At 51.4% G+C, this 27,017-nt stretch overlaps 1 protein-coding gene across 2 annotated transcripts in view; it reads left to right on the forward strand.

Annotated features, from left to right (window-relative positions):
• Positions 1–2,603: 2,603 nt before the first annotated feature.
• The window catches only part of SLCO2B1 (solute carrier organic anion transporter family member 2B1), a 45,688-nt gene continuing 21,274 nt past the window's right edge, over positions 2,604–27,017 (forward strand). For both annotated transcript variants that reach the window (XM_039228724.1, XM_039228725.1), the window contains exons 1-7: positions 2,604–2,902; positions 15,826–15,956; positions 17,044–17,181; positions 18,611–18,773; positions 21,549–21,782; positions 22,001–22,099; positions 24,063–24,253. In XM_039228724.1, the coding sequence (XP_039084655.1) occupies positions 2,887–2,902; positions 15,826–15,956; positions 17,044–17,181; positions 18,611–18,773; positions 21,549–21,782; positions 22,001–22,099; positions 24,063–24,253 (972 nt within the window). In that variant the 5' untranslated portion in view covers positions 2,604–2,886. The remainder of the gene's footprint in view (positions 2,903–15,825; positions 15,957–17,043; positions 17,182–18,610; positions 18,774–21,548; positions 21,783–22,000; positions 22,100–24,062; positions 24,254–27,017) is intronic.

The following is a 27,017-nucleotide window of genomic DNA, read 5'->3' on the forward strand; positions in this document are numbered from 1 at the left end:
GCTCATTTATAGACATCCGCTCCCTGGCTGCCAGGCCAGAAGGGAAGTGGGAGCAGAGATGCTGAAATAACAGTTTGGAGCCTTTTTCCGGAAGGAGGCGCTGGCTACCCTCCCCCTCCCCCCATATTCTGGGCATTCTCACACTGATTCTCCTAACAGTCCTGAAGGGGGATGGTTGGATGTCATGATCTGCATTTAACAGATGAGAAGACTGAGACCCACAAAAGGGAAAGAACTTTCTCTAAGTCCCATAGCTAGTTAGCGACAGAGCTGGGGATGGAACTGAGTTCTCCAGTCCAGAGTTCAGGACTATCCCTTACACCCAAAGTCAGATAGTTCTATAAAATGAAGTGTGTCCTATTTTTCTTGGTTTGCAAACCTACTACATGGGTTGACTTAAAGAAGGGAAAGGCCTGTGTTCTGCAAACAGCCCAGGGTTTTATGAACAGCCATCAGGCTTGGCATGAGACACAGGACTGTGTGCACATGATGGGGCCCCAGAAGCCTCAGAGCTCTGTAAACTGTGCTGGGCTATGCCAACAACATGGGGCTCTTAAAAAGGCAGCCAGTTTTGCAAACTGTGGGAATCCACAGATGGTGTTGCCGTCTCCACACACCATGGGGCTCTGTAAAATGCACAGGACTCAGCAAACACCATGCTGGCAAGTAGTAAAGCTGGGGTGCCATGCAAGTTGGCTTGCCAAGTTGGGACTACCCACAATGGGATCTCACTGCAGGGTTAGCCCAAGAGCCATCTGAAGACCTGTTAGCCTAATTCCCAGAAGCTCCTGGTCCTGACCCCTGCTCCAATTCCATAGCTGAGTTCAGACTATTCTTGGATCAGCCTGTGTATGCCTGTGGAAGCTGAGGTGATGAATGAAGAGCATTCATGTCTGAGGTTCCTGTATGTTCCATGCCTTGTGGGGTGTTGTGTGTCATGCATTGTCTCACTCAAAGATTGATGACATGAATGTAGCCAGGCAAGCTGGTCCCAGCATATTCCCAGACCAATCCATGTATAGAACTTTTTAAACCTCTGAAGCCAATATGGAGGCACCTGAGCTTCCGGAAAGTCTAAAGAGACCTTCTCTTTCTTAACCATGTGCCTGCAGTTTAGAGTCTGAAGGTAGCACCTCTGCCAATCTCTCTGAGGACTCACAGGGCTGACTTCAGTCTGAAGGATTTAGAGAAATAGACCCATTTTGGTTTTCTCAAGCAGGCGGGGCCTGGTCTACATAACAATGCAAACCAACTATTGGCTTTTCCCAGTATAGTGGTCATGCATTCACATTTCAGGTTTGTTAAAGACTCCGTCATGCAACAAGTACCTGTTGAGTGCCACTATGCGTCAGGATGCACATTATTTCAAACACTTCCCACTAGCCCCTTCATATAGCCCCCAGAGCCAAGTGGGGCTGATGTCTATTTCTCTTATTATTGCACCCTAAAAGCTGGATTCCAAACCTACATCCCCATTGCATGCAAAGACTCTATGCCTGGAACTGTTTCAAGTTCACTTCTGTATCTTGGATTTGGGGAAACCCAGAGGTCTTCCTCAGCAAATGCCAACTGGGTGGAGGAAAAAGCCTGATTCTAGCATCAGAAGTTCAAGGCATAGCCCCCCCACCTACTATCTGAGTGATGTCTTGGCAGTTACTGAGACTCAATGCCTCATCTGTAAAACGGGAGAATAAATGCTTGGCCTATGAGGTCAATAGGGGGACCCAAAGGGGCCTCATGTGTGGGAGTGCTGAGCTAGCTGGAAAAGCAAACAGGTGTGTTCTCTTTCATTGTCCTGTTCTGAACCCTGGCTTCCTTCTCTGAGCTCCAGAACTTCAGGTCTTTTTTCTCACTCACTGAACTTGCACAGCAGCCTTACAAGGGAGGGGCCAGCTGTCCCTTCTTTAAGGATGAGGGAAATGATACTCATAGAGGTACAGAAATCTGCCTGAGGCCACGTGGCCTGTGAGTGACGGGACTGAGAAGAGGCCCAGGTCTATCTGGCCCCAAGGCCTCCATCCTCAGCCTTCAGTCCAGAAAGCTCTGGAAATGTCATATTTGCCCTTCTGCTCCCCAGCCCCCTCCACCAAGATGCCTGTACTTTATGGAGCTGCTACCATGAGTCCCCAGAGGTGGGCTGGCCACTGTGATTCCTGGTGAAAGGTCTTCCTCCTTGCTCTGGATCCTGAGAGCTCAGAGAGGAGATGGGGGGTTAGTTAGAGGGGATGCGATCTTGAGGAAGACAGGGATTCCAGGAAAGGGGACAGTGGGGGGAACACGGTCTCTAGATGGGGCTCATGGAGGGTGACAAAATTTCTGTGAGGGGGACAAGAGCTTGGTTGGGGACAGACTGAGAATGGGAGCGTAAGAGGAGACTGGAGACTCGGGACTGAATGATCCCAGGGCTTGGGGACCACTGACATTCCCTCTGCCTGCCATCTCCTGCTAACAGAGGAAGAGAAAATATCCAGGAGAATGCTGAGGCAAGAGGCCGAGGGGGAGGTGACACAGCAGCCTCCTCCCACCAGCGGGGCTGGATCTAAACAAACCCAGCCTCCCACAGAGTTCTGGCCCTGGGCTGTCCCAGCCAGGAATCAGAGGAATTCAGAGAAACAGAGACAGAAGGAACAAGTGGCTGAATGAGGCAGGCACTTGGAGAGTGGGGTCAAGTTTTGCAGGAATTTCTAACCCATCCTGGAAGAGGTGGCTGCCATCCAGTGTGGCCCAGGCGGCATCGGCCTGGTACCTGGAGTCTCCACATTAGCACCTCCCTTCTGTGGCTCGCGACTGCTGTCTCCAGGGCCCCCCCCTGATCACTCCCTCTCTCCTGCTCAGCTCCACTGTTGAAATTGAAATAGGGGCTGGACTCACTGCACCCCAAAAATCATGGGACCCAGGATAGGTAAGTCTGGACAACGTAAGGAAGGGGCATTGGGAGGGAATCTGGGGGCTACGTTCCCAGTGTGGAGGTTGAGGAGGCTGTAGGGCCAAAATGGGTGTACTGGGTGGGGGTGGGGGGCTCGCATTTCCCCATGCAAAGCCAGACATAAGGCCGGATCTAGTGAAGGTGTGTTGAATGAATGAGTGAATAACCGAAGGGTCAGGAAGGGATACTGTTTGCTCAGCTGGAGGCAGGGAACCCAGCCTATCCTCCCTGATGAGACGGGGATGCTGCAAGAGTGATGGAAAGTCAGGCCACTGAGCCCCGCACCAAGCTGAGCCCTTGTTCTCTTTCTAAAGTAGGCAGAGATACAGACAAAGCAGAGAAAAACACAGATAAAAGTGTAGGCAGAGACAGAGCAAGTCCAGAGATATGCGGTCAGACAAAGGCTGGGACAGAAGGGCGACAAGCCAGAGGAGAAGACAAAGACCAGCAGGTGTCTGCAGGAGCATGCAGGGAAAGGGGGGGGGGGGTCAGCCCCCAGAGAGCTGGCTGCAGAAGAGACAGGGAGAAATGAAGAGAAGCAGGGACAGTGTGGGAGAGAGAACCAGAGACAGAGACAGGAGAGAGACAGGCAGACCTGCCAAAAAGAATCTGAAAGATCAGCACAGAAGAGAAACAGACTCAGAGAGAGACCTGCAGAGCCAAGCCTGGAGTGTGACTGAAGCACCTCGTGAAGACGGTGGCGGTTCTGGGAGCGGAGCACCCAGTTGAGCATGCTTTGGGCAAGCGAGGGAGGTGGAGGAAACAAAGGGTCTTCAGATGGGGTGGCCCTCCGGGCCGGCTGCCCTGTGGTTATCACCTCTGGCCTCTTTCCAGCTCTGTCCTCCGCCAGCTGTGTTAGCCTCACCGCCGCTCAGGCAAGGCTGAACTTGCTCCTCATCTCGTGCACGCGGCAGTGAGGGCTTCACGGGCAGGCTGACGCAGCTGGGGGCCGTGGAATGTCAGGAAGTGTGGGGTGGATGCTTCCTCTGGGGGCCTCACAGGAGAGACGACAGTGAGGTCAGATTTGGACTGGAGATGGGCCCCTGACAAACCAGATTCCCCATCAGCCTTGGCTCATGCAGGATGGGAGGGTTGGTGATCTTATAGGTATGGGAAGAAACTAGAGACTTTGACTGTATTGTGCTTGCCCCCTGCCCCTGCCCCACTGTTATTCTGACCCCTGCAGGGCTCAGCTCTGGAATATTCTCTAGCTGCCCCCACCTCCCACACATACAAGAGGCTGACCTCAGTATCTACCCACTGGGCCAGGAGAAGCCTTGCTTCCTGAGCTCCAGCTTGAGCTTAGAGCACCCTGAGGGATGTGGGAATTCAGTTAGGGCTGGGTACAGAGCCCGGATCCTGGGGAAAGAGCAGGGACCAGCTTTCCTGAGGGAGAGGGGCAGCTGTCCCAGCCAGGGGCTGACACTACAAAGAGGAGTCAGGGTCAGATCTGGCTCTCAGCCCAGCCCCACCACCAACTCACCACGTGTCCTTAGGCAACTAGCAGAGCTTCCCCGTCTGTGGGGGAGGAGTTGGAGAAAATGATCTCCCAAAACCATTCCCATTTTGTGGTTTCAGAGAAGACACTTTTCCTACTTCTGCCTCTTTGCTCATAGCTTTTACCTCAACCAGGAAGGTATCTTTTTCTTCCCCCATTCTGGTGAAATTTGCCATTTTCCTCCTCCAAATTTGCCAACTCCTCCAAATGCCAACTCCTCCAGGAAGCCTTCCAGACTGATTCTCCCAGCAGGAAGTAACCTTTCTGACACATGCTGTTTGACTTCACTTTTTCGAGGTTCATCTTCTTTTGTTCCTAATATTCCTAATATTGTTTGTGTTGCTTTCGAGACCCCCTGGGTTCAAAAAGAGCCAATTGAGGACAGACAGGTAGGACAATGGAAAGAACCAGCAGTCCTGGATTAAAATTTGAACTTTGCATCACTGGCTTTATGAGAATGAAGTGGCAATCTCTCACCCTTTTTAATAGTTGAGGAAACAGATGCTCAGAGAGGGCAAATGACTCACCCAAGGTCACCCACCAAAGGAGCAGCAGAGTGGGGGCCAGAAGCCAGGTTGTCTTGATGCCAAATCTCTTTCTTCTCTCTGCCCTTACCCTCAGGGCTCCCTCTTCCCTTCCACAGATCCCACACTAGTGAGACTCCACCTACTTGGGCGTTTCTCCACTGGTTCTAGACAAAGAAAACTATTCTCTGTGCTAGTGACTAGGGAGTGGGCAGGGTTGGGGATGGTTATTTCATCCCGGGCTAGGCCTTGCTTATTGGGCCAGATTTCAGGCAGCTGTGAACCAGATGGTAAGCTTGCCTAGACCCTACAACTGGGTGCCAGGCATTCAATGCCCAGTCTGCTTTCTGAGACTCACTTTCTTGGTGAAGTAGATGGAGGGGATTGGCCAAGGTGGTCATTTGGTCTCTTCCTGTACTGAGAAGCTCAATCTTCTGTCTCTGGAAGGAGCAGTGCATCAAGAGCCTCTCTGTAGGGGAAGAGATCTCCCCATCAGTGTCAGGAGAGCCTGGCTTTTGCCAGGCACCAGCCTGAACTTCAGCTGTACCCTGGGGGTCAAGAAGAAGTAAAGATATAAGCTTGGTTCCAGCCACCCCTCAGATGCTACAGCCCAGAGCCCTAAGCACTAATGCTTGAAACGATGGAGAACGATGCCGTCCTCACTAGACTGAGGGCTCCCTGGAGGTGGGGCCAGATTTGATCCATTCTTGAGGCCTCAGATCTCAGCACAGGCTGGGCAGAGATGGGACATTGGGAAAGTCTCAGTACCTAGGCTGTTGTCCCTTCACTCCATGCCTCCGTGACCCCCCCCCCCCCCCCCCCCCCCCCCCCCCCCCCCCCNTTGAGGCCTCAGATCTCAGCACAGGCTGGGCAGAGATGGGACATTGGGAAAGTCTCAGTACCTAGGCTGTTGTCCCTTCACTCCATGCCTCCGTGCCCCCCCCCCCCCCCGCCATGACATTCCTTCCTTCCCTCCAACCTGTTGTGAAATCCTACTCTCATTGAGGACAGGAGACTCATGATATGGAGTGAGGTTGGGTAGGATAGGGCTCCAAGGAGTAAATGTAAGCACGGAGAAATGAGCTGGGACTCACAGTTGGGGGAGGGAGCATGGCAAAGCCAATGACTACCTGTCTCTGAGCCTCAGGCTCCATATTCTAGGCTGAAGGACACTGACCTGAGTTCCCTATGGGCTCAGGGCTCCCCCTCCCCTCAAGGCCCTCCTCACGACTTTAAAGGTCATCTTAGGTTCAGATAGGATAACCAGGGCCAGAACTGGAGACAGAAAGTCCCAGCGCAGAGTGCCTGACCCAGCTTGGAAACCACCAGAAAGCGCTTGGCCTCCTCCCCCACCCTGCAGGGATCTCCCTCAAGAAGCAACAGCTGGAAGGCCTGCAGTAGCTGGACCTCAAGCAGGCTATTGTCTCCCCAAAGGACCACCCAAAGTCCCGCCAGCAGGAATTTCCCAAAGGTGGCAGCCAAGCCCTTCTTGGCTTTGACTCTTCCTCCTCCAGGAGCCCACCAGGCCATGCTGGGAAGTGCAGCACTCAGGGGTCTCACTCCACCCCCACCCCAACCTGGGCCCCTCCTCCCACTTCCCCATGCTCTGGCCCTCCCTTCTCCCTCACTCAGCATAGCTCAGTTCAACAATCACGTTTTTAAGCTGAGCCAGGTCTTGAAAGATAAGAAGTGGTTTGCTGGGGAGGAAGGACACTCCAGGCTGAGCGTACAGGACATGCAAAGGCTGAGGGGTGAAAAGAACAGGATGAATTTGGGGAATGGCGAGTATCTACAGGGCCAGAGAATAACGTTTGCTAGAGGCGGGTAGATGAGGCAGGAACAGTTCCTGGGGGCCTTGACCTCTTGAGGCTGAAGTGTCTATACTCACATGTTGCAGACGGGGTGGGAAGGGAGGAGGGGGCTAACTGTTGCCGAGGACTGCAGCATATCTGGCATGGCATTTTCCTTCGATCTCACAAATACGCCATGAGACAGGCACTCTTCTCTGGCTTCCAGAGAAGGAAACTGAGGCTTACGTGGGCTACATAAGCTGCCCAGGGTCACACAGCTACGATGTAGCAAAGCAAATATTTGAATCCAAAGTCTTCTGACCCAGAGCATTTCAACAGGGACTTGACACAGTCCATTGGGACACAGGATAGGACAGGCTCTGACCCAGGGAGTTCACCGCTTAATGAGAGGGACATAAGTAGTGCAGGGACTGATCAGCCCTGCGGCCCAGAGCAAGGGCTTAGGGAATTGGCCCAGGAAGGGCCAATTTTTCTGTGTTTTCTGGAAGGAAACACAGCTGTTATTGGTTTCAGGAGCTAGGCAGGAAGGACTGGAGAGCCAAGGGAATACAGAGCAAAGAGGTAAGAAGGGCTGGATGTGGGGGTTGGCTACACTGGCTTCCTTCTTCCCCCGGCACCTCCAGAGAGAGCTATCTGCCATTGTTATGAGGGACAGATTGTCCAATTCTTGCTGCTGGGACTCTTCCCAGGCTCAGGCTGCGGGGGCTCTGCATGTGGTAGTGCTGCAAGCTGGTGGATTTTTCAAAAACATCTTGGCACCTTTGTGACACTGTCCCCTCCCCTGACCTTGGCACCTGAACACAGTTCCAGGGCTGGTTTCTCTTTCACTCTGATCTCTGCAGATGGGGAACATAGCAGAGGCATCCCACTCTCACTGGGCAAGTTGCCTACTTATGGTTTCTGTTACCTTTTCTCCACTTGTGTCTCCAGACAGCCAGAGATCTGGCTCTGGCCCATATCCTCTCATGGGCTCTCCTGGAGCCCACAGCCTCCTAGGCATCTCTCCCTTGGAGCCCCGTGGCCACCTCAAAATCACCATGGCCAAGTCTGAAGACATCAACACCCTGTAATCCTGGCCTTCAATGCTGGCATGCCCAGATGCAGAGCTGCGCCTCTCCCTTCTCCACACTGCCCCCAGGGTTCCTCAACCCCCTTGCCCCCACTACAGCTGATTATCCACCAAGTCCTGCCCTTCCTACCTCTCACTGTGGTATCTCAGCTTGTTACTCTCCATTCCCACTGCCACTACCTGGTCCAGGCCCCAGAGTCCCTTGCTGCTCTGGACCCCGTCCGTGCCTTCTCCCTAATCCCTGCCTACAGCCTGACTCCTTCACTCTCCCCGCATGGACATGGAGGTCTTCCCAGGAGGCCAAATCAGACCTCATCCTTGGGTTCAGAACAAAGCCCAGCCCTTCAGTCTGGCATTCAAGGCTTGTCAAGCCTGGCTCCTCCAGCCTCACCCCCTCACCTTGGCCCCAGGGCTCCAGCTTTGTCAGACTGTTTGTTCCCTGAGCATTCTTTGTGCTTTGATACTTTTGCCTTTTTCTCTGATGTTTCTTCCTTTAGAAAACCTTCAAGAAACTTGCAGTCTAGGCTCGGGCCTCTGCTCTGTTTCTGTAGGCTTGAAACTCCTTGCATCACATCAGTGAGCACATTTCACTGTGATTCTGTGTTAGATGTCTGCCTCCCGCCGTCCATACATACACTGGGAGCTCCCTGAAGGCAGGAACTGGGGCTGCTGGCCTTGGGTCCCCAGAGGCCTGCCTCAGGGAGCTGTCAGGGTATGTGGAATAAATCTTCATTGTGACTTCCAGAACCAGAAGACTGATTCTTCCCACATGGTGACCCTGGGCAAGTCATGGTCCTCTCTGGATCCTTCCTCGCCCCTCTAAGGGTTAATCCAGCCCTGGCTTCCTGTCCCATGGACTCCCCAGACCCAGTGTTGCTGTGGAGTCACAGGGAGGTAGAGAGGGTCTATGAAACAAGCCAGAAAGGCACCCACCCCCCAAAGAGACTCCAACAAGGCAAATCGCCACATGCAGGCCCAGCAGCTTGGACCAGCTGAGTGTTGGCATAGGAGAATGCGGGCCCAGTGTTGCCAGATCTGCTAATCTTTCAAGAAGAAGCAAAAAAAATCTGGAGTTTTATGTGAAGTTTCCTGTTTTTAAATGCTGGCAACCAGCTTGAAAACACTCAGAAAGCAAGCATTGTGCAAGCCCCCCAAAATGTCTAGAAGTCAGATGTGCCCCCCAGGCAGGACTGCCATGTGCCACACCACTCCAGAGGGCACTACTCAGTGGTACACAGCCCACACAACTGCACATGGGCCTTTGGCCAGGGCCTTGCCATTGTAACTTCTGCCCTACACTCTGTCTCTGCTAATTCCTTTGGTGGCCTTGGCAAAGAGTGTGGAAGAGAGACTCTTGCACACGGAAGTTTTTAGGAAAAAAAAAAAAAAAAAGACCTTGGAATGAAGCTGATGGAGTGGCTTGGGGAGGGAGGCATCCAGAGGGGTCTGTATTGCTTCAGGGATCAGGAGGAGTTGAGAGAGTGACACCAGGGCTGAGTCTCCCACAGGAAGGAGTATGAGTTATTCTGGGACCTGGTGGAAGACCTGGATGTAGATTTCCTGGTGAGTTTGGGGCAGACAAAGGACATTATCCTGTATGACCCTCACACAGGCTTCAGAGTAAGGTTTAGCTTTCCTATCTGGCAGAGGCTCAGGAAAGTCTACTTGCTGGCCCAAGGCCATACTGAGTCAAGTGATCTTTGATCTTTCTCTCTCTGCTGGAGACAGGCTGGAATTTTCTGGAGAGAAGACCCTCCTTGGTCTTCAGGATGTGGGAACTCTCACAGGCTCCCTTGGCATTTCTCAGCAGATCACTCCTGAAAGTTCAAATCTGGACCTTGATTATGAGTCGTAAACTCCCACCATATGCAGGTCCCCCAGGGCATGGAACTCAGATCCCCACATGTCCCCCTCACCTCATTTCTCTCTCCAGCCTAACCCTGACAGCACTCTCTGAGGTCATCAGAAGAGGCTGTTGACTTACAATGAAAGACTGACTAGCTAAAGAATCAGCTGGTAGAATGGAAGACTATTCCCATAAAGCTACCTTTGACAATTTGCAGGCTAGAAGCCTGGTCAGAATAAGAAGTGGCTACATGGGATCATTTTTCATGTGTCCTAAGGCCATCTTTGCAGCCAGCCTTCTTATGGTTGCTGTTGAGGGCCCAGGAGTCAAATAGATCTGGATTCCAGTCCAGACTTTCCCATTTTCCAGCCCCAGGACTCTGGGTAAATTGCTTCCCCTCTGCTTCTGTTTCCTCCTCTATATCATGGAGTCACAGCACTATCTCAAAGGTTGTTAGGAGGATTGGTGAGTGAGCTCAGCCTAGCCCAGCACAGTACATAGTGTTGCCTGGTCTGTGGTAGCCCCGTCAGACAAGCTCCTCTAAATCACTTCTTGTAGGGGATTAGGGTGAGCCAGAGAGCCGAGTCTCTCACACTCCCAACTTCCCAGATGTCTGGGGTTGAATTTTCTCTGAATTCTCAAGTTCCAGATGTGGCAATGCTCCTTGCAGTCACAAAGCAAGTATGGAGGCCTGTGGGGCGTTTATGGCAGGACAGACAGCTAACAGAAAGACTGGCTATTACGGGAAATAAAACATTTACTTAACATCTGCTATGTATCGTGTCCGTGTTGGCTCCCCACTTATTACTGACACAACCTGTTTACCATTAACCAGTTTACCATGATGAGGGACAACATCACTTCTCAAAACTTTGGCAGTGATTCAGAGTGGGGAAGTGAGGTCAATATTTGCTGAGAATTGAAAGTTTTTTTTTTTTTTTTTTTATTTCTAGAGAGAGAGAGACAGCATGAACAGGGGAGGGTCAGAGAGAGAGGGAGTCACAGACTGAAACAGGCTCCAGGCTCCGAGCTGGCAGTCAGCACAGAGCCTGACGCGGGGCTCGAACCCACGAACCGCAAGGTCATGACCCAAGCGAAAGTCGGACGCTCAACCGACTAAGCCACCCAGGCGCCCCTGAAAGTTTGTTTTAAGGCAGGTCCTTCAGTGTGGGTAGGGAGGTGGAGGACGAAGGCTTGACTGGGATTGGGTAGGAATCATGATACAACAGTTAGCTGGTGGAAACAGCAAGGTAAGGATTTTGGGAACAGAGATTCAAAGAATCAGAGGCACACACTCTGTTGATGGTTTCCCTTGAAGAGTTGAGTAGGCTTTCAGGAAGTTCCTGTAATGAACAATCAAGCCATTTGCTTGAGCTGGTCAGTCTGGGCAGAGTAAGAAGAAAAAATGCTAATGAAGACAGTGGAATCGCAAGGTCAGGTTAACGTCCACCGTAAGATGTGGTTTCAGGCCTTCAGTGTCCAGGCTAAACATGAGGTGGAAGGATCTGATTCTCGGTGGGTGCTTTCTGTACTGGGACATAGGGATTACAGTCCCTGTGTCACAGATGAGGAAGCACAGGGGCCACTGGTCTAAGGCTACAAAATAGGATTGCAGCCAGTGGGGGTTGAAACCTGAGCAATTGTTTCTAAAGCCAGTGAGTGTACGTGGAAGGGGTCCAGGTCCTCAGGTCTTGTGGTAAATTGGGGCTTGGGTGAAAGGGAGAGACAATCTAGGGATGGAAGAAAGAGGTGTTAACTTGGAGGGGTCGGGTGCACATGGAAGGGAGTGGGTTCAGTATAACCTTGTGGCCTTGGAAGCACTTGAAGGTTATCAGGAGAGGGGTGGGCAACCATCCTCCCACTGTGTCCCAGGCCTGGGCCAACCCCCCAGATGCCTCACCTCAGATGAGAAAACAGCTCAGAAAGATGAAAGGGCATGTCCAGGCTCACACAGCTGCCAGTGGTGGAGCTAGGGTTCAGGCCCAGGTCTGAGGACTTTGAAACCTATACTCAGGGAAGAAAAAAATAGAAAAGAAATCTATACTCAGCCCCACATCCACCTGGAATTTTCTTTTTGCTGCTGGGAGGTAGCTGGAGGAGACAGGACTTTGAGCCTTTCCAGAAAAGAACAGACAGAGAAAAGTAGTGCTCCCTGTCAGGCTACTCTCTGAAACCTTGGTCTCCATCACCATGGATCCAGCTGGTTTGAAGAAGGCTGACTCTTGCATGGAGGCAGGCAGCTAGACCCCAGGCTAGAGCCCAGAGCCTCTGCCTCCACCTTGCAGACATTCCGAGTTTCTGAACGAACTGAAGGTCTCCACCAGACAAGTCTCCTGAGAGTCAGCCAGACCAGTGACTTACCAGCTGATGGACATGAATGGGCCTGTGTGTGTGGCCAGCCATGTAACCAACTGACAGGCACACAAACTCTTTGCCTGGCAGCTCTGGGGACATGGCCTCCAACCACCTGACCTACCTGGAGACCCCAAACCTGATTGCCCACCTAGGAGAGAAACAGGCTTGGATTTTTTCCTGGGGCCTGACTCCCTGCCTCTCCCTTCATACCCACAGGCTACCCAGGCCCAGCCTAGGTTCACCCCCACAGCTGCGCCCTCTCCTGTCAGGGATGACCCCTGACAAAGTCTTCACAGGATGGGAAGGCCTTCAGAGATGTCACATGAGGAGAACGTACTTTCCTGGTCTTAGGATCCTCGTGTTAAGGGGAGCTTTGTCCTTATTCACAGTCAGACTGTTTGCTGCCAGCCCACTCAGAGGTCTCAGCCCACAGGAAGAGCTTGGAGAGGCCTGGCTACCTGCCTGACCTGTCCTGTTCAATGTTCAGTGATCAGCTGACCACGCAGTGCACGAACTGGTGGCTGCTTTCAGATCACAGGGGCCACGGCTTCCCTCTACTAGGCCACGGGAAGGTGGAATGTTCTAAGCTAGTCCACTGATCTTCTGTCCCCCTCCCTCATCCATATCCTGGACTTCTTTCAGAGCTGGACCTCCTGGTCACTGACTTCTCCCCTCCCAGACTCAGCTCCAGCTTCATCGTTTGGTTGGCCTGGTCCCTTGGTAGGTGGGTACTGGCCCCTTTCAGGTGGCCTGGTTAGGTTTGGTTGGGCTGAGACAGAGAAGAGCATCTTCCCCTCATCATCCTGTGCAAGGAACACGGAGTTATGTAGAGGTTAACTCCTAGGCTTGAGACTATGCACCAACATTAACCAGCAGAGATAGTTACCTCTGAGCTTCTGTCCTCATCCGATACAGAGATAATGAGAGCACCAAAGGCACAGAGCTGTGGAGAAGCTTCGTGCACATGTGAAGGCTGAGTTGCATGTAAAGCGTGTAGCCCAGAATCTATGCTGTAGTAGGTGATCGTCTGTGCTGGTGAGCAGAACCAGTGCTTGCAAACAGTCCTGTCAACCTCCTCTGGGAGAGTTTGCTTGGAACCCCCTTCCCTCCTTTTCTCCTAAGTGACTTCCACAGAGCCTATCCCACCCCTACTTCACTGGGCCAACCCTTTATCTCTTCCATGTCTGGTGTCGCTTTTGTTTCAATATCTCCTTGTTTCCTCTGAATACTTATGCCCCCCAAAGGGACTCCTCCCCAGCCACACACATTTCCATTTTCTCAAATTCTTCATGCTATCTGAATAGACATTTCTCCAAAGAAGATATACAAATGGCCAAGAAGTACGTGAAAAGACGCTTAACATCATTGGTCATTAGGGAAATGCTAGTCAAAACCACATGAGATATCACCCACCCACTAAGATGGCTATCATGAAAGAGACACGATAATAAGTATTAGCAAGGATGTAGAGAAATTAGAACCATCATATGCTGTGAGCGGGAGTATAAAACAGCACAGCCACTTCGGAAAACAGTTTGGTAGTTTCTTAAAAAGTTGAGTGGAATTGCCACATGACCCAAGAATTCTGCTCCTGGCCATATACCCAGGGGAACTGAGAACATATGTCGACACAAAAATGTGTACGGTATATGAATGTTCACAACACCTGAAACAATCCAGATGTCCTTCAACAGGTGAATGGATAAACAAAATGTGATTTATGTCCACACAACGGACTGTTGCATTCATAAAAAGAAAGGAGGTACTGATGCATGCTACAGTACGGAGGTACTTTATTTTGTGTGTGTGTGTGTGTGTGTGTGTGTGTAGAATCTGAATTTCTTTTTTTATTTTCTGCCATTTTTAATTTTTATTTTTTGAGTAGTTTATTGTCAAGTTGGTTTCCATATAATACCCAGTGCTCATTCCCACAAGTGCCCTCTTCCATGCCCATCACCTCCCTTCCCCTCCCCCCTCATCAGCCCTCAGTTTGTCCTCAGCATTCAAGAGTCTCTCATGGTTTGCCTCCCTCCCTCTCCCCCACTATTTTCCCCCTTCGTCTCCCCCTTGGTAATATGGAGGTACTTTAAACATCATGCTACGTGAAATCAACGAGGCACAAAAAATGACATATTCTACTATTTTATTTATATGATTTTATATGAAATATCCAGAATAGGCAAATCCAGAGAGCCCGAAAATAGATTAGTAGTTGCCAGGAGCTGGGGGGAGGGAGGACTGCTAACAGGTATAGGGTTCCTTCCTGGGATGATGGAAATGCTCTGGAATTAGTGGGGATGATGTATAGCTCTTTGAATATACCAAAAAGCACTGAACTGTGTACTTTAAAAGGGCGGGGTTTATGGTATATGAGTTATATCCCAGTTGGAAAGAAATTCCTCAGTCCTGCAGGTACCTTGTGTGAGGAGCACAAACCCTTGTCTATGGTGGTTCCAGGCCTCTGTAGCCCCTCCCTGAGTCTGCCTTCTGCGTTTGGAGATGGAGAGTCCCTAACCCCCTACCTGGGTCCTGAGTCCATTTCCAGGCTCCAGAAGGAACTTGTTGAATGAGGGGAAACTCCTGCTCGGTTGAAAAACATATGAAACAATGGAGGAGGCTTCCGCAGGAAGTAGGGCCCCAGTTAGGGATGAAGGCCAAGGAGGTGGGGATCTACATGTAGGTGGAGGGGTGGAGTCTCCCAAGGCTGGACTTCGAGTTCCTCATCGAGAGTAAATATCAGGGGGGGTGCCTGAATGGCTCAGTCAGTTAAGCTTCCAACTTTGGCTCAGGTCATGATCTCATGGTTTGTGGGTTCAAGCCCCTCGTCAGACTCTGTGCTGACACCTCAGAAGCTGGAACCTGCTTCAGATTCTGTGTCTCCCTCTCTCTCTCTGTCCCTCCTCTGCTTGCACTCTGTCTCTCTCTCTCTCAAAAATGAATAAACATTTAAAAAAATTAAAAAAACAAAACAAAAAAGAACGTCAGGAGACCCCTGTGGAGGTTCAGCTTTCCTTCCACTGCAGTAAGTAAGATGCTGACATAGTTACCATGGTTTCCATGGAGAAACTCAGACATGTCTGATGGGGCCAAGAGTCCAGGTTCTAACCATAGCTCTGCTTCCTGAGTCATCACGACTCTTGGGGAGTTCAGTTTGTCCAGGATGAGGGAGTGGTTAAATGCGATGACCTCTGAGGGCCCTTTCCACGCCAACCAGCAACGTGGTTTGATGCATGAGTTAGAGACTGGGCTAGTTAAGCTCTATGCTTACATGTCAGGACGGTGCTCCATGGGGGTGTTGGTAATTGTTCTGAACTCCTCCCAGGAAAAGCCTTTATGCCCTGACCATGGACCAAGCCTTGACTCTGCACCTGATCCCAAACCTGTGATCCCACACTGAGCCAGAGAGACCCACAGCCAGACTCAGCCTCTACGAGCACTGGCACCTCTCAGCAGCCCAAGGGGTAGTCTAAGGCTGCACATTCTTACTGCTGGGGTCCCTGCTTGAAACTCAGGTAGTGTGGCCAGCGATGTCTCCCTAGAAGGAAGGTTTATGCTGGGGATGGAATGAAGGTGTGAGATAGGTGATTCCCATTAGGACCTGGCCAGCATGGGCACATGGGACACATACCCTCTTAGGAAGGGCCCCACCACCACCACCACCACTGGGACTCAGGGAGGCTGAAGGTGCTCAGACTCTTTGATTCTTACCAAGGCCTGGAATACCTTGGGCGACTGGGTCAGGGACATCCTCTGGGATCCCATCTCCACCCTCACCTCCTGGATGTCTGTCCCACAGGGCCAATGGGTGAGGAGCCCCAGATGCCAGAAAAGGACACCAAGGCCATGATGAACACAGAAGACACACTCAGAGGCAAGGCCAGCCCAAACCCTCAGGACTTGCGAAGAAGTGTGTTCTATAGCATCAAGGTATCTCTCAGGGCCTGCCAGGAGCAGGGGCGTCCGGACCTGGAAGAGAAGGCTGTGTAACTCCAAGCAAGCTGCTGCCTTTCTCAGTTTCCTCACCTGAAGAATGGGTGGCTGTGAGAATCAAAGGGACAATCTACTAAAGCATTTAGCTTGGTTTTGGGCACATGTTTCCTCCTTCCAGAGAAGAAAAAAGGGCTGCTCTGTGGGCAGCAGGGGACCAGTCTCCTTGCCTCCCCATTTCCCTGCAAGGAAAGAGAAGGACCCCAGGGATCCCAAATCTGTGTGAATGTGGGGGAGCTCTGGCTCCACCAAGGGCAGCCCTAAACATGCAAGTATCGCCTGGTGCCAGGGCCTGTGCCAAGTGCCATCTTGTTTAGTCCTCACAGTAACCCTGAGCGGCAGGAATGTCGTCCTTGCTATGGGCAAGAGGAAACCAAGACTCAGAAACAGAGTGAATGTTTTTAAGCTCTGGCATAAGCACCCTTCTTTGAAGCAAGCTTTTCTTCTCCTGGGAATTCTGCCAGTTCACCAGGAGGGAGGCCAGACGTTTGGGGTGGGGTTGGGTGGGTTGGGTAATTTGGGGATTTGGTGTGTGCAAGTGGTCTCCCAGAGGGGAGGATTGGGTGGGGTGGGTAGGGAAGGATCTGGGAGAGCTTCCCGGAGAAAGGGGCAGCGTGGTGGAACAGGGAGGAAGGTCCAGTCCAGCCAAGTCAGGCTCTGCGGGTCAGAGTGACTCCCATCACCCTTGGCCCTATGAAGACCCTACTCTCAGTCACCTGGTTCTGAGGTAGCACGCAGAACAACTTGTGTAGATTTTAGGCTTGTGTGAGAAGCCATGGGCTACTCCAATAAATCTCTCTCTCTCTCTCTCTCTCTCTTTCTCTCCCTGCTCTTGCTCTTGACTCACCCTCCCTTACTCTCTCTCTCCTGTGTGTCTATCTCCTCTGACTCTATTTCCCCATCTTTATTCCTTGCCCCTCCCTTCCCCCAACTCGGTTTCTGTCTCCCAACCACCACCCCCTCTGACTGCATCCCCATTATCTCCCTGCGCCCCCACCGGCTGCCCTCGCCTTGGCCCCTCCGGCAGTTCTTCATCCTGTGCCACAGCCTCCTGCAGCTGGCACAGCTCATGATCTCTGGCTACCTCAAGAGCTCCATCTCCACAGTGGAGAAGCGCTTCGGCCTCTCCAGTCAGACCTCAGGGCTGCTGGCTGCCTTCAACGAGGTACTGGTCCTGGAGCGGCCACAGGGGTGGGAGTTGAGGGCGACTCTCTCCCGGCCTCCTCATTCTCCTCTCTCACTGCCCTGACATAGGCCCTTCCCCCCCTGGTGCCCACAGGCGACCCCATTACAGCTTCCTCCCCTAAGATTTTCTCCTTAGCCAGCTCCTTCCTCATGTTCTGCTAGAGAAACTGACCTCTGGCCTCCCTGTAATGTCAGAGCACTGGCAGTTCTGTCCATGGGGGCACTCTGATGGGGGGTGGGGGGTATTTGAGTCAGAACTCCCATGTCCACCCACTCTTCTTTCGTTCCTTTACCTTTCCAGGGGGCTGGCTGTTGCCTATCCCCGGAAGGAATCAGAGGAAGTCACTTCAATAGTAGCCGGAGAGATTTAAATTAGATCAAAGGCAGAACTGTGGGACCCGGGTGGGGGGAGAAACACCATGGCACGAGTGTCCCTCAGAGTTGCCAGAATCCATGTCTGGGGCCAACAGCCAAGCGGCGAGGAGTGGACAAGCTGCTCTGGGGGGATTTGGAGATCAAGGTCCAGCTGTGCCCCAGCCCCCCGTCCACCAGATGTTTTCTGCCTCAGAGAAGGGGCACTGTCCAGAGTACCCTTTCTCCCCTCCCCACAGCAGATTTCTGTGCTGCTGCCTCCCCCCGGGGTGATGTGTCACACTCAACACAAGGCCTGCCGACTACATAGCACCCCTAGACATTTCTCAGACCCCGCCTCCAGATGTCAGAGGTGGGAAGGAAACGTCATTACCTATAGCTCTGGGGCCTTAGGGAAGTCACTCCCCGCCCCACCCCCAGAGTCTCAGTGTCCCATCTATAAAACAGAGAGTAGCTATCCTTCTCAGACTTGGTCTTCCTACCAACTCTCTTGCAGATACTGCTCAACCCCTCCTCCCCCACCCCCCCGCAGCAGCAAGGAGCCTGGGGCTCCAGGGCGAGTATCACAGCCCAGAAGCAGTGGGCACACAGAGCCTGCCCTATCTCTGCAAGCTCTTAAGTGTCCTCCAGTGCCCACATCCTAAGTGTTTTATTCTAAAGCTTGAAATTCCAAGAAATTCTTAGTCCCCTGGCTTTAAATTTTATTTGTTTGCCTCAATTGTGATATCCCAGAAACTGAACAACCCTTTCCTTAACTATCCACCCTCCTCCATATTCTAACATGGGGTCCAACCCATTTTCCAGAATGAAATTGAACTGCTAGCCTTGTCCACTCTGCCCTCATTTCTCTCCCCTAATGGGACAGTGGGGACCCTCTTAAGAGGACCCAAAATCTGCATAAGAGGGGCCCAGATGATTCTCATCCAGCCGGCGAGTCCTTTACTTGGATGGAACACCAGACTGGTGACAGAAGTGAGGGTGGTGGTGGCCTCTAGCGGCTCTGCTCCATTCAAATGGGTCATCTCCTCCTTTGGCAGGTGGGGAACACAGCCCTGATTGTGTTTGTGAGCTACTTTGGCAGCCGGGTCCACCGGCCCCGACTGATCGGCTGTGGGGCTGCCCTTGTGGCCCTGGCAGGCCTGCTCATGAGTCTCCCACACTTCATCTCGGAGCCATACCACTACGATCGTGCCAGCCCCGGTAAGAGCAGAAAGGGCTGGGTTGGAGACGGACTCGAGGAGCCGTGTTACTGCACACCAGGGCCCATCTCCAGGCCCCTTGGTCAGGATGGGCACTTGCTGGTCCTCCCCACTCCCTCCGTCCCAGCCTGGGTGGGTCCTTCTGGCAGTCCTGGGGAGTGGGGGTGTCCTGGGGCGGAGGGATGAAACCCTCTGGGCATCTCTTAGAGAGGGCCTGCTAGTATGTCACTGTGTTTTTGAGGTGGGGTGAATCACAACACAAGCCCCATCAGGGCCTGGCACGTAGCAAGTCTCCAGGAAATGTTTATGGTACCACATACCACTTTTGGTGTGCCAGACACTGTTCTGAGTGCTTTGTGTGTATTCATGCATTTATTGAATCCTCACAAGAAGCCAAGACATTAATGAAAGAATAAATGAGTGAATGAACAAATTAAAAATGAAAGAATTTTACACAGGAGTAGTGAAGCCCATGTTTAGCCCGGTGAGATTTTGTTGAGGGCCTACTGGACAGATAGATGCCTGTCCCTTGGAGAGCAACCTGAGTTTCATTCCTTCCCTCTCCCATCCACCCATCTATCTACCCATCCATCCATCCACCCATCTATCTACCCATCCATCCGTCCACCCATCTATCTACCCATCCATCCGTCCACCCATCTATCTACCCATCCATCCATCCACCCATCTATCTACCCATCCATCCATTCACCCATCTATCTACCCATCCATCCATCCACTCTTCCATCTATCCGTCTATCCATCATCCATCCATCCTTTCAGCAGTCCACCACCCAACAAACCCTTAGTGCTGCAGACTCTGTGTCAGGCCCTCTTGGGGGACTCAGTATTGCCTCCAGGGAGCTCCCAGTCTGGGACGGAGGACAAAGGCAAATAAAAACACTACAATGTATCACTTGTGTGAGGAGGGAAGCACAGGGACCGAAGGAACCCATGCCTCAGCCTAGCATCATGGAAAGCTTCTCAGAGAAGAAGAGCCTCAACGAGCACCCTCCTTCCCTCTCTCGCCTTCCCATCAGCTCCCACCCTGGGGCTCCCGCTCTGCAGCGCCAGCCCTGGGAAAGAGTCCAGCTCCTTGGGAGTCAGCTAGAGAGGGCGGCTAGAGCCCTGAGTAGGCTGCAGTGTGGGGGAAGGCAAGCGTTTCAAGTGGAAGGAGCCGCAAGGGCAAGGAGGGAAGTAGAGAGTGTGCGTGAGGAGCTCAGAGCCGTTATCTAGGCCTGAGTGGAGAGCTGTCAAGAGGCTTGACTGGAAAGCAGAAAAGAAAAAAAAGAAACCTTTCTGTGTCCAGAATTTCCACTTTAACAGAGCTTTTTCTGTGCAGGGTCATACATGTTCTTCTTCATCCTCTCTGCCATACAACGCCCCTCTGCCACAGGCACCCTGTGAGACCCTGAATAAAGCCCTTCCCCCACCTGAGTCTCAGTCTTCAATGGGAGACTAGGGTCAGTGACCTCCAAGCCCCCATCCTGCTCTGGTATTCCAGGCTATTTCATTCACTCATTCTTCACCCAACATTAATTAATTTATTTATCATTAATACTTCCATGCCAGGCCCCCTGCTAGGCACTAGGGGTCACAAGGGTGGCCAAAGAAGACAGAGCCTTATGATAATCATCACATCTAATGTCTAGTAGGTGCTGTGCATGGGCGCCACTCACCACTCTTAACATTTATAGCCTTATAGCAGGTGTTCTCAGTAGCCTGTTTTACAGGTAAGGAAACCGATGTTCAGAGACAGGGATTTCCTAAAGGCCCACAGCTAGTGGAGCCATGACATGTCCTGGTAGCTTGGCCCTACAGCCCCTGCTCTGAACCACTGAATTGTTCTGCTTCCGAATTTCTGTAGAACTTCCATTCTAGGAGACTCTTTTGAGAGATAAGGAAACTGAGGCCCAGACGGACCGAGGGCCTCTTGTCAAAGTCTTCAACCCAGGCAACCTTGGTTGAAGGTCAGGGTCCTTGACTCTGGTTCACATGGCTTTTTCTCAGAATCCTGGCTTCTGGAAAGGGCTGGGCCGACCACAGAGGGAAGGTCACTTCTACACCCACATTTGGGATAATAATAGCCTGAGGGTCTCTTTAAGTTTGCTCACCAAATATTGGTGAGCTACGGGAAACAACTGTCTGGTACTAAATTAAGAAATCTCCCTTTACTGAACTCCACATCTGTGTCCTGAGCTGACACTGAGCCCACCCAAAATGAAGGCCAAGGGCACTAGAGCCCTCCACAGTCCAGCTCAGGGTCCCTCCCCTGCCTAGCCCTGCCCTTAGCTTTGGCCTTGCCCCTCACCCTCTGTGAGCCAGCCATGCTGACCTCAAGCTCCTGGGTTTGCATGTGCTGTGACCGCTCCCTGGAACACCTTTCCCACCTTCTCTTTCTGGAAAATTTTGCTTGTTCTTCTTAGCCGCATTCAAACTCTACCTCCTTTGACAGCCCCTCCCTACCCAAGAGCCACGGTTGCCATGGTACTTCTACATACCTCTGCTCAAAAAGGTGACAAAGGGTAGTTTTAGAACACAGACTCTAAGTTGAGCTACCCTAGTTCCCATCTCAGCTCTGCCTTTGCTACTTGCTGTCTGAGCATCAGTTTCCTCATCTATACAATGGGAGTAATGAGAGCAACCATCCTCTAGGTTTGTTGGAGGGAGGGAGTCAAACGATTTATAACCACAGCACTTAAAATGATACCTTGCATCCGGTGCATGCTCTATAAGAGTCTTAGCTATCACCATGATATTTTTTATCATCTCTTAGTGGACATGCAACAGGATTTCGAGGCTTCTCTGTGCCAGACCGAAACCTTGGTCCCAGCCCCAACCCCCTCCAACAGCAGCTGCTCAAGCTACACAGAGAGCCATCATTTGGCTGTGGTGGGGATAATGTTCACGGCACAGACCCTGCTCGGCGTGGGCAGTGTGCCCATTCAGCCCTTCGGCATCTCCTACATCGATGATTTTGCCCACAACAGCAATTCGCCCCTCTACCTTGGTGAGAACTGGGCTCTGAGGGAGGGCCAGGTTCAGAGGAAGTGGGATGAGAGAGGTAGGGGCTGGGCATGAATCCATGACCTCTGCCCCATGTGACCAGAGAAGATCCAAAGTTTCCTGGGCCTGACCAGCTGCTCTTGCTTATTAGAGACTGGGTAGGCACTGATCTGCTGAGGGAAGCTAGGGCCAGAGGAGACTAACCCAGCCTTTGTGTTTCAGGGATCCTGTTTGCAGTAACCATGATGGGGCCAGGCATGGCCTATGGGCTGGGCGGCCTCATGTTACGCCTTTATGTAGACATTGACCGGATGCCAGAAGGTGAGCCTAAAGAGCACACAGTTGTCCTTGGGGGCACACAGATGCTAGCTAGCTCACTGATCACTGATCCCATAGGAGACACTGAGCCAGGGGGCTTAGGTTCAAATCCCAGCAATCCTACTGACCTTGGACATGCCTCTTAACCTGTCTGAGCCTCAGCTTCCTCATCTCTGAGATACTGTCTGTCATGTCCACCTCCCAGAGCTGCAATCAGAATGAAACAAAAGCTGAAGATAAGCTGGAATGCGTCATCAGACAGGGGAATAGAGAAGCACACAGGAGAAGAGTTCTGGAGCAGTACTCAGTTACCTTGGGCCTACCTCAGATGGAAACTTATTGGGTGACCTCTAAGGACCCTTCTGGTTCTGACCACCTCAGGGTCTGGGAACCTGTGGCAAGGGCACCATTTAGGGAACCTCAGTCACTACTCCACGTAGTAGCTGGAGTGGGCCAAGGAGTGGGATGGAAGCTGGGTCTGAAGGTGCCAGACTCAGGCAGCGGCGGGGGTCCCCAAGCTCTGGCACCCTACAGGGAGTAAGAGAGGAGTCCTTTCAGAACAGGTCCCAGCTGCCTGATTGTCACATCTAAGCAGCTTTGAGCCCCCACCTATGCCTTCTACTTCCTGCTGCTCAGAAGGCCCATCCCTCACCTGGAGATTTTCAGCAAGCTCAGGGTCACACATGTATGAATGGTTGGGCACACAGATTCTGCTTCTTGTTCTCTGGTTTTTGCACAAGGGTGCCTCCAGGACAGGTCTGGGCAGCTCTGAACAAGTCTCGCTAGGGATAACCCTGCCCCACCTTCCTCCCTTCTAGAAAGTTGGGCCCAGGAGCCAAGTGTGAGCTCTGGTTATCTTCCTTAGGTTTCCCAGACGTGTCCCAGCTCTGGGGCAGGGGGGTGTGTTTTCTGGCTCTGTTGACATCATGGCTGATGTGGGGCTCCTGTGGACTGACCTCCCTAAGCTTTCTCTATGGGGGATTTCATGGTGTGGGCGGGGTGTGTCTGCTGCAGGGGCAGATGGGTGTGTGAGAAGCGGAGGAGTCAGGGAGATGCGTGTGTTGACGCTTCCCAGGCTGGCACAAAAGCAGGGGAAATAATAGGTGGAGGAGGGATTTAGTGCAAAAGCCAACTTTATCCCCAGCTTTACAGATACATTTACTGAGTGTCAGTTGTGTACTCTGGCCCCTGTCCAGGTGAGCTCAGGACCAATCAACTGGGGACCAGCCCTGCTCAGGGGGTTGGTGTCATTAGGCATCTGTGTCTTTATAAAATGTTTGTGGATGCTATAGCAATTGAAGGAGGAGGTATCTGACTCAGCTTTGAGGTCAGGGCTTGGATGGGGGAAATAGGCATTCCAACCAGGAGGCACATCTGGAATAACCTAGTCCTAATTACACCTGTGACAGTTTTAAGTTGATCGTGGGTATTTTTTACAAGCACTCTAGTGATTTTAATGATGCAGGTCTGCAAAGCACAAGAATAGCCCTGACCATCAATTTAATAATAATAATAATAATTACAACAGTAACAGTAAGATGAGGAAGAAGAGCAAACTCTTATACAGCACATACTCTGTGCTGGCATTATTCTAAATGCTTTACATATGTCAGTTTCTATGAATCATCACCTATGATATAGGTACTACTACTGTCTGTATTTTACAGAGGAAGAAACTGAGGCACAAAGATGTTAAGTAATTTGCCCAAGGTTGTTATGTTAGTAATGGAAATTCAGACTCAACAGTCCATTTCCAAAGTTCATAACATTGTCCACTACATACAATGCCTGAGTAGTTGAAAAAGCTGAGGTCCAAGAAGGGTCAAGATCAGATGGGACGTAACTGGCAAAGCCACAACTGAAGCCCAAGTCTCCTGACACCTGGTCCACGTCACCTCATGTCTCAGAAGCCAGTCCCACCACCATGGGATCCTGATTCTAACATTACTATGGTCTTCTCTTTCAGGTGGCATCAACCTGACCTCAAAAGACCCCCGATGGGTGGGTGCCTGGTGGCTAGGCTTCCTCATCTCTGCTGGCGCGGTGGCCCTGGCTGCCATCCCCTACTTCTTCTTCCCCAGGGAGATGCCCAAGGAGAAGCACGAACTTCACTTTCGGCGAAAGGTCTTGGCGGTCTCAGACTCACTTGTCAGCAAAGTAAGCGCCCTCCATATCCCCACCCGAGTCCAGGCTCCAGCCTCCACCCACTTGTTCTCCTTTGTAACCTTAAACTTCATCCCTCCCTGGCTCTGCACTTCACAACTTGCAAATACATTCCTATCCAGGCTCCACAGCATCCCCTTACAGCCCCACGGAGTGAGTATGTCAGGCCCCTTCCACAGCTGAAGACATCAGGGGCCAGAGGAGGAAGTGACTCTCCCAAGGTCACAAGGCCAGTGAAGGCATCGCTGGGATGAGAACCCCAATCTCTCTGATCCCATGCCCTCTCTCTAAACATCGCACTTTCTAACTTTCTGCTCAACACTTCATGGTTTTTGTGAGCTCTAACCATACCATGACAGAGCAATATTGAGAGCTAGGAGGTGGTAGAGATTGGGTGAGAGGGTCTGAGAAGACTTCTCTGAAGGGGTGGAAATTGAGCTGTACTTTGAAGGATGCTGGGAGCCTAGAGAAGGTCATTCTAGGTGTGGACCCAGCATGGGCAAAGGGTTCAGCTATAGAAATGAACCTGGCCTTTTCAGGAGCAGTGAGAGGACAAACACGCATTGAGTGCCTCCTCTAGGCTAGATGTCAGACCGACACTGGAGTTCAGCAGCACATGGCCTCTCCCCTTAAAACAGGCTTGGCCTAGTGGGGACAAAGATTCATAGACAAGTGACAAACCATGAGGTGCCGGAGGACATCTTGCTGAAACCCCTGCTCAGCTACAGGGCAGATGGTCTTTCCTCAGAGGAGACCCATTGGGCAGGTCAGATAACTGGTCGGGGCACCTCCCACCTTTCCACAGACTCACCAACACATGAGGCCTTAAAAACAATACATTGGCTCCAGAATACAAAAGAAAATGACAAAATAGAAACGTTTCATAGAAGTTCAATATACCATTAATGTCGACTTGATCAAATTTTTATAATACACACATTTCATGACATTCTGAAAATCTGTACATCTGATTTTCTTGTTTCCCAAGTCCTCACACACACATTTCTGTGACCAAATGTGAGGGGTTCTTCATGCCAACCAATTCTTGGCGACACTCACAGGGTGTCCCACTCAGCGCGGACACTGTCCACCTGGAGGCAGCATCTGATCCCACAGGTTAGGGCTCAGCCCTACAGTTGAAGTCGCACTTCATTTGCAGAGAATAGACCCTGCCCCTGGTTACCCACAACTTCTGTCCTACTTGGCTGCAAATTAGAAGTTGCCACAGCCCCCTTCTTGGATTCCATTGTTTTCTAGAACAGCTCACAGAACTCAGGAAAGGACTTACTTACGTTTACCAGCTAATTCTGTAACAAGGGACATGATAAAGTGCATTGCTGAACAGCCAGATGAGATTACACAGAGTGGGGTCTGGGAGGATCCCCAGTGCAGGAGCCTCTGTCCCCAGTGGAGTTGGGGTGTGTCACGCTCCTGGTACGTGGATGTGTTTACCAATCTAGATCCGCATACTATTAGGATTTTGTGGGGGCTTTTTTCCATATAGACTTGATCGATTCTTAACTCCATTACCAGCCCTTCTCTCCTCTCTGGAGAATTGGGGGTGGGGTGGAGGACTGAAAGTTCTAAGCTTATAATCATGGTTTGGTCTTTCTGGTGACCCCTTCCCATCAGAAGCCCACTGAGAGTCATCCCATTAGAACAAAAGATGTTGTTTCTAATTTCCTCTCATCCAGGAAATTCCAAGGAATTTAGGAGCTTGGTGTCAGATGCTCCTGGCACTTAGGAAATTACACAGATCTGAGGAGTTCCATGTCAGGAACAGGGGTCAAAGACTAAATAGTAGAAGATCCTCCTAAGCACTCTTATTTACAAGAATTTTAGGAGCTCTTTGTCAGGAATATATATATATATAGCTTATTTATTTATTTATGTTTATATATTTCTTATTATTTAGTAATTAGGGAGAAATCACAATAATAACTTATTTGTCACTAAGTATTCTAATTTCAAAGGGACAATTTGTAAAAAAGACTGTTGAATATTTTGCAGCAAGAATAATTCTATTTAATGAGGCAGGTTGGTGCATTTGAATATGCTTGCTGTGATGTGAACAAGAAAGGTTGGGCCTTGGAGAAAGGGCTGGAAATGTCTTTGCCTAGAAAAGCTAGAATTTGAGCCCAAGTCTGTCTGACCCCAAAAGTGGCTGCTCTATGAGCCTCACTACTCTATCTCCCTCCGTCCGCCCCCCCAGCGCCCCCCCAGCACCACCCCCACCACTGGAGCAGAGGGCATATACATGGGGGACCAATGAAAATTGATGTTAGAATAGCCAGTAGGGGCTAGGACAGGAAGAGCCTTGCCTGACAGCTTCAAGAGCAGCAAGTAGCCTTGAAAGGATTCCCATGGCTCTATGACCAGGTTCAAAGCTGGGAAAGAGACAGAGGAAGTGTGTGGGCATGGAGAGACTGATGCAGCAGCCATGGCTGTGATCCAGGTGGGAACTGGTGCACTGGCAATGAGGCAGGCCAAATAGTTGAGTCCAGGAGCCTCCCAGGAGGGGGACTGCTTGGGCCCAGATGCTTCTTTACTATGGGACATCCCAGGACAGTGCAGTGCTGGGCTGGTGCTAGGCTTGGAGGCAGGGGGAGGCAAGCCCTGCAGAGGGACCAGTTTCATGGGAAGAAGATAGCTTAAAACCACAGATGGCCCTTACTGGTTCTGCCTAGCTCAGGCCAGAATTTGAATGAGGTACAAATTCCTAGAACTTGGAGGTGAGTTCTTAGAAGTAGGGATAGTT

Source organism: Hyaena hyaena, unplaced genomic scaffold (genome assembly GCF_003009895.1).
Source record: "Hyaena hyaena isolate Hyena2069 unplaced genomic scaffold, ASM300989v1 scaffold_34, whole genome shotgun sequence".
Taxonomy (NCBI): domain Eukaryota; kingdom Metazoa; phylum Chordata; class Mammalia; order Carnivora; family Hyaenidae; genus Hyaena; species Hyaena hyaena.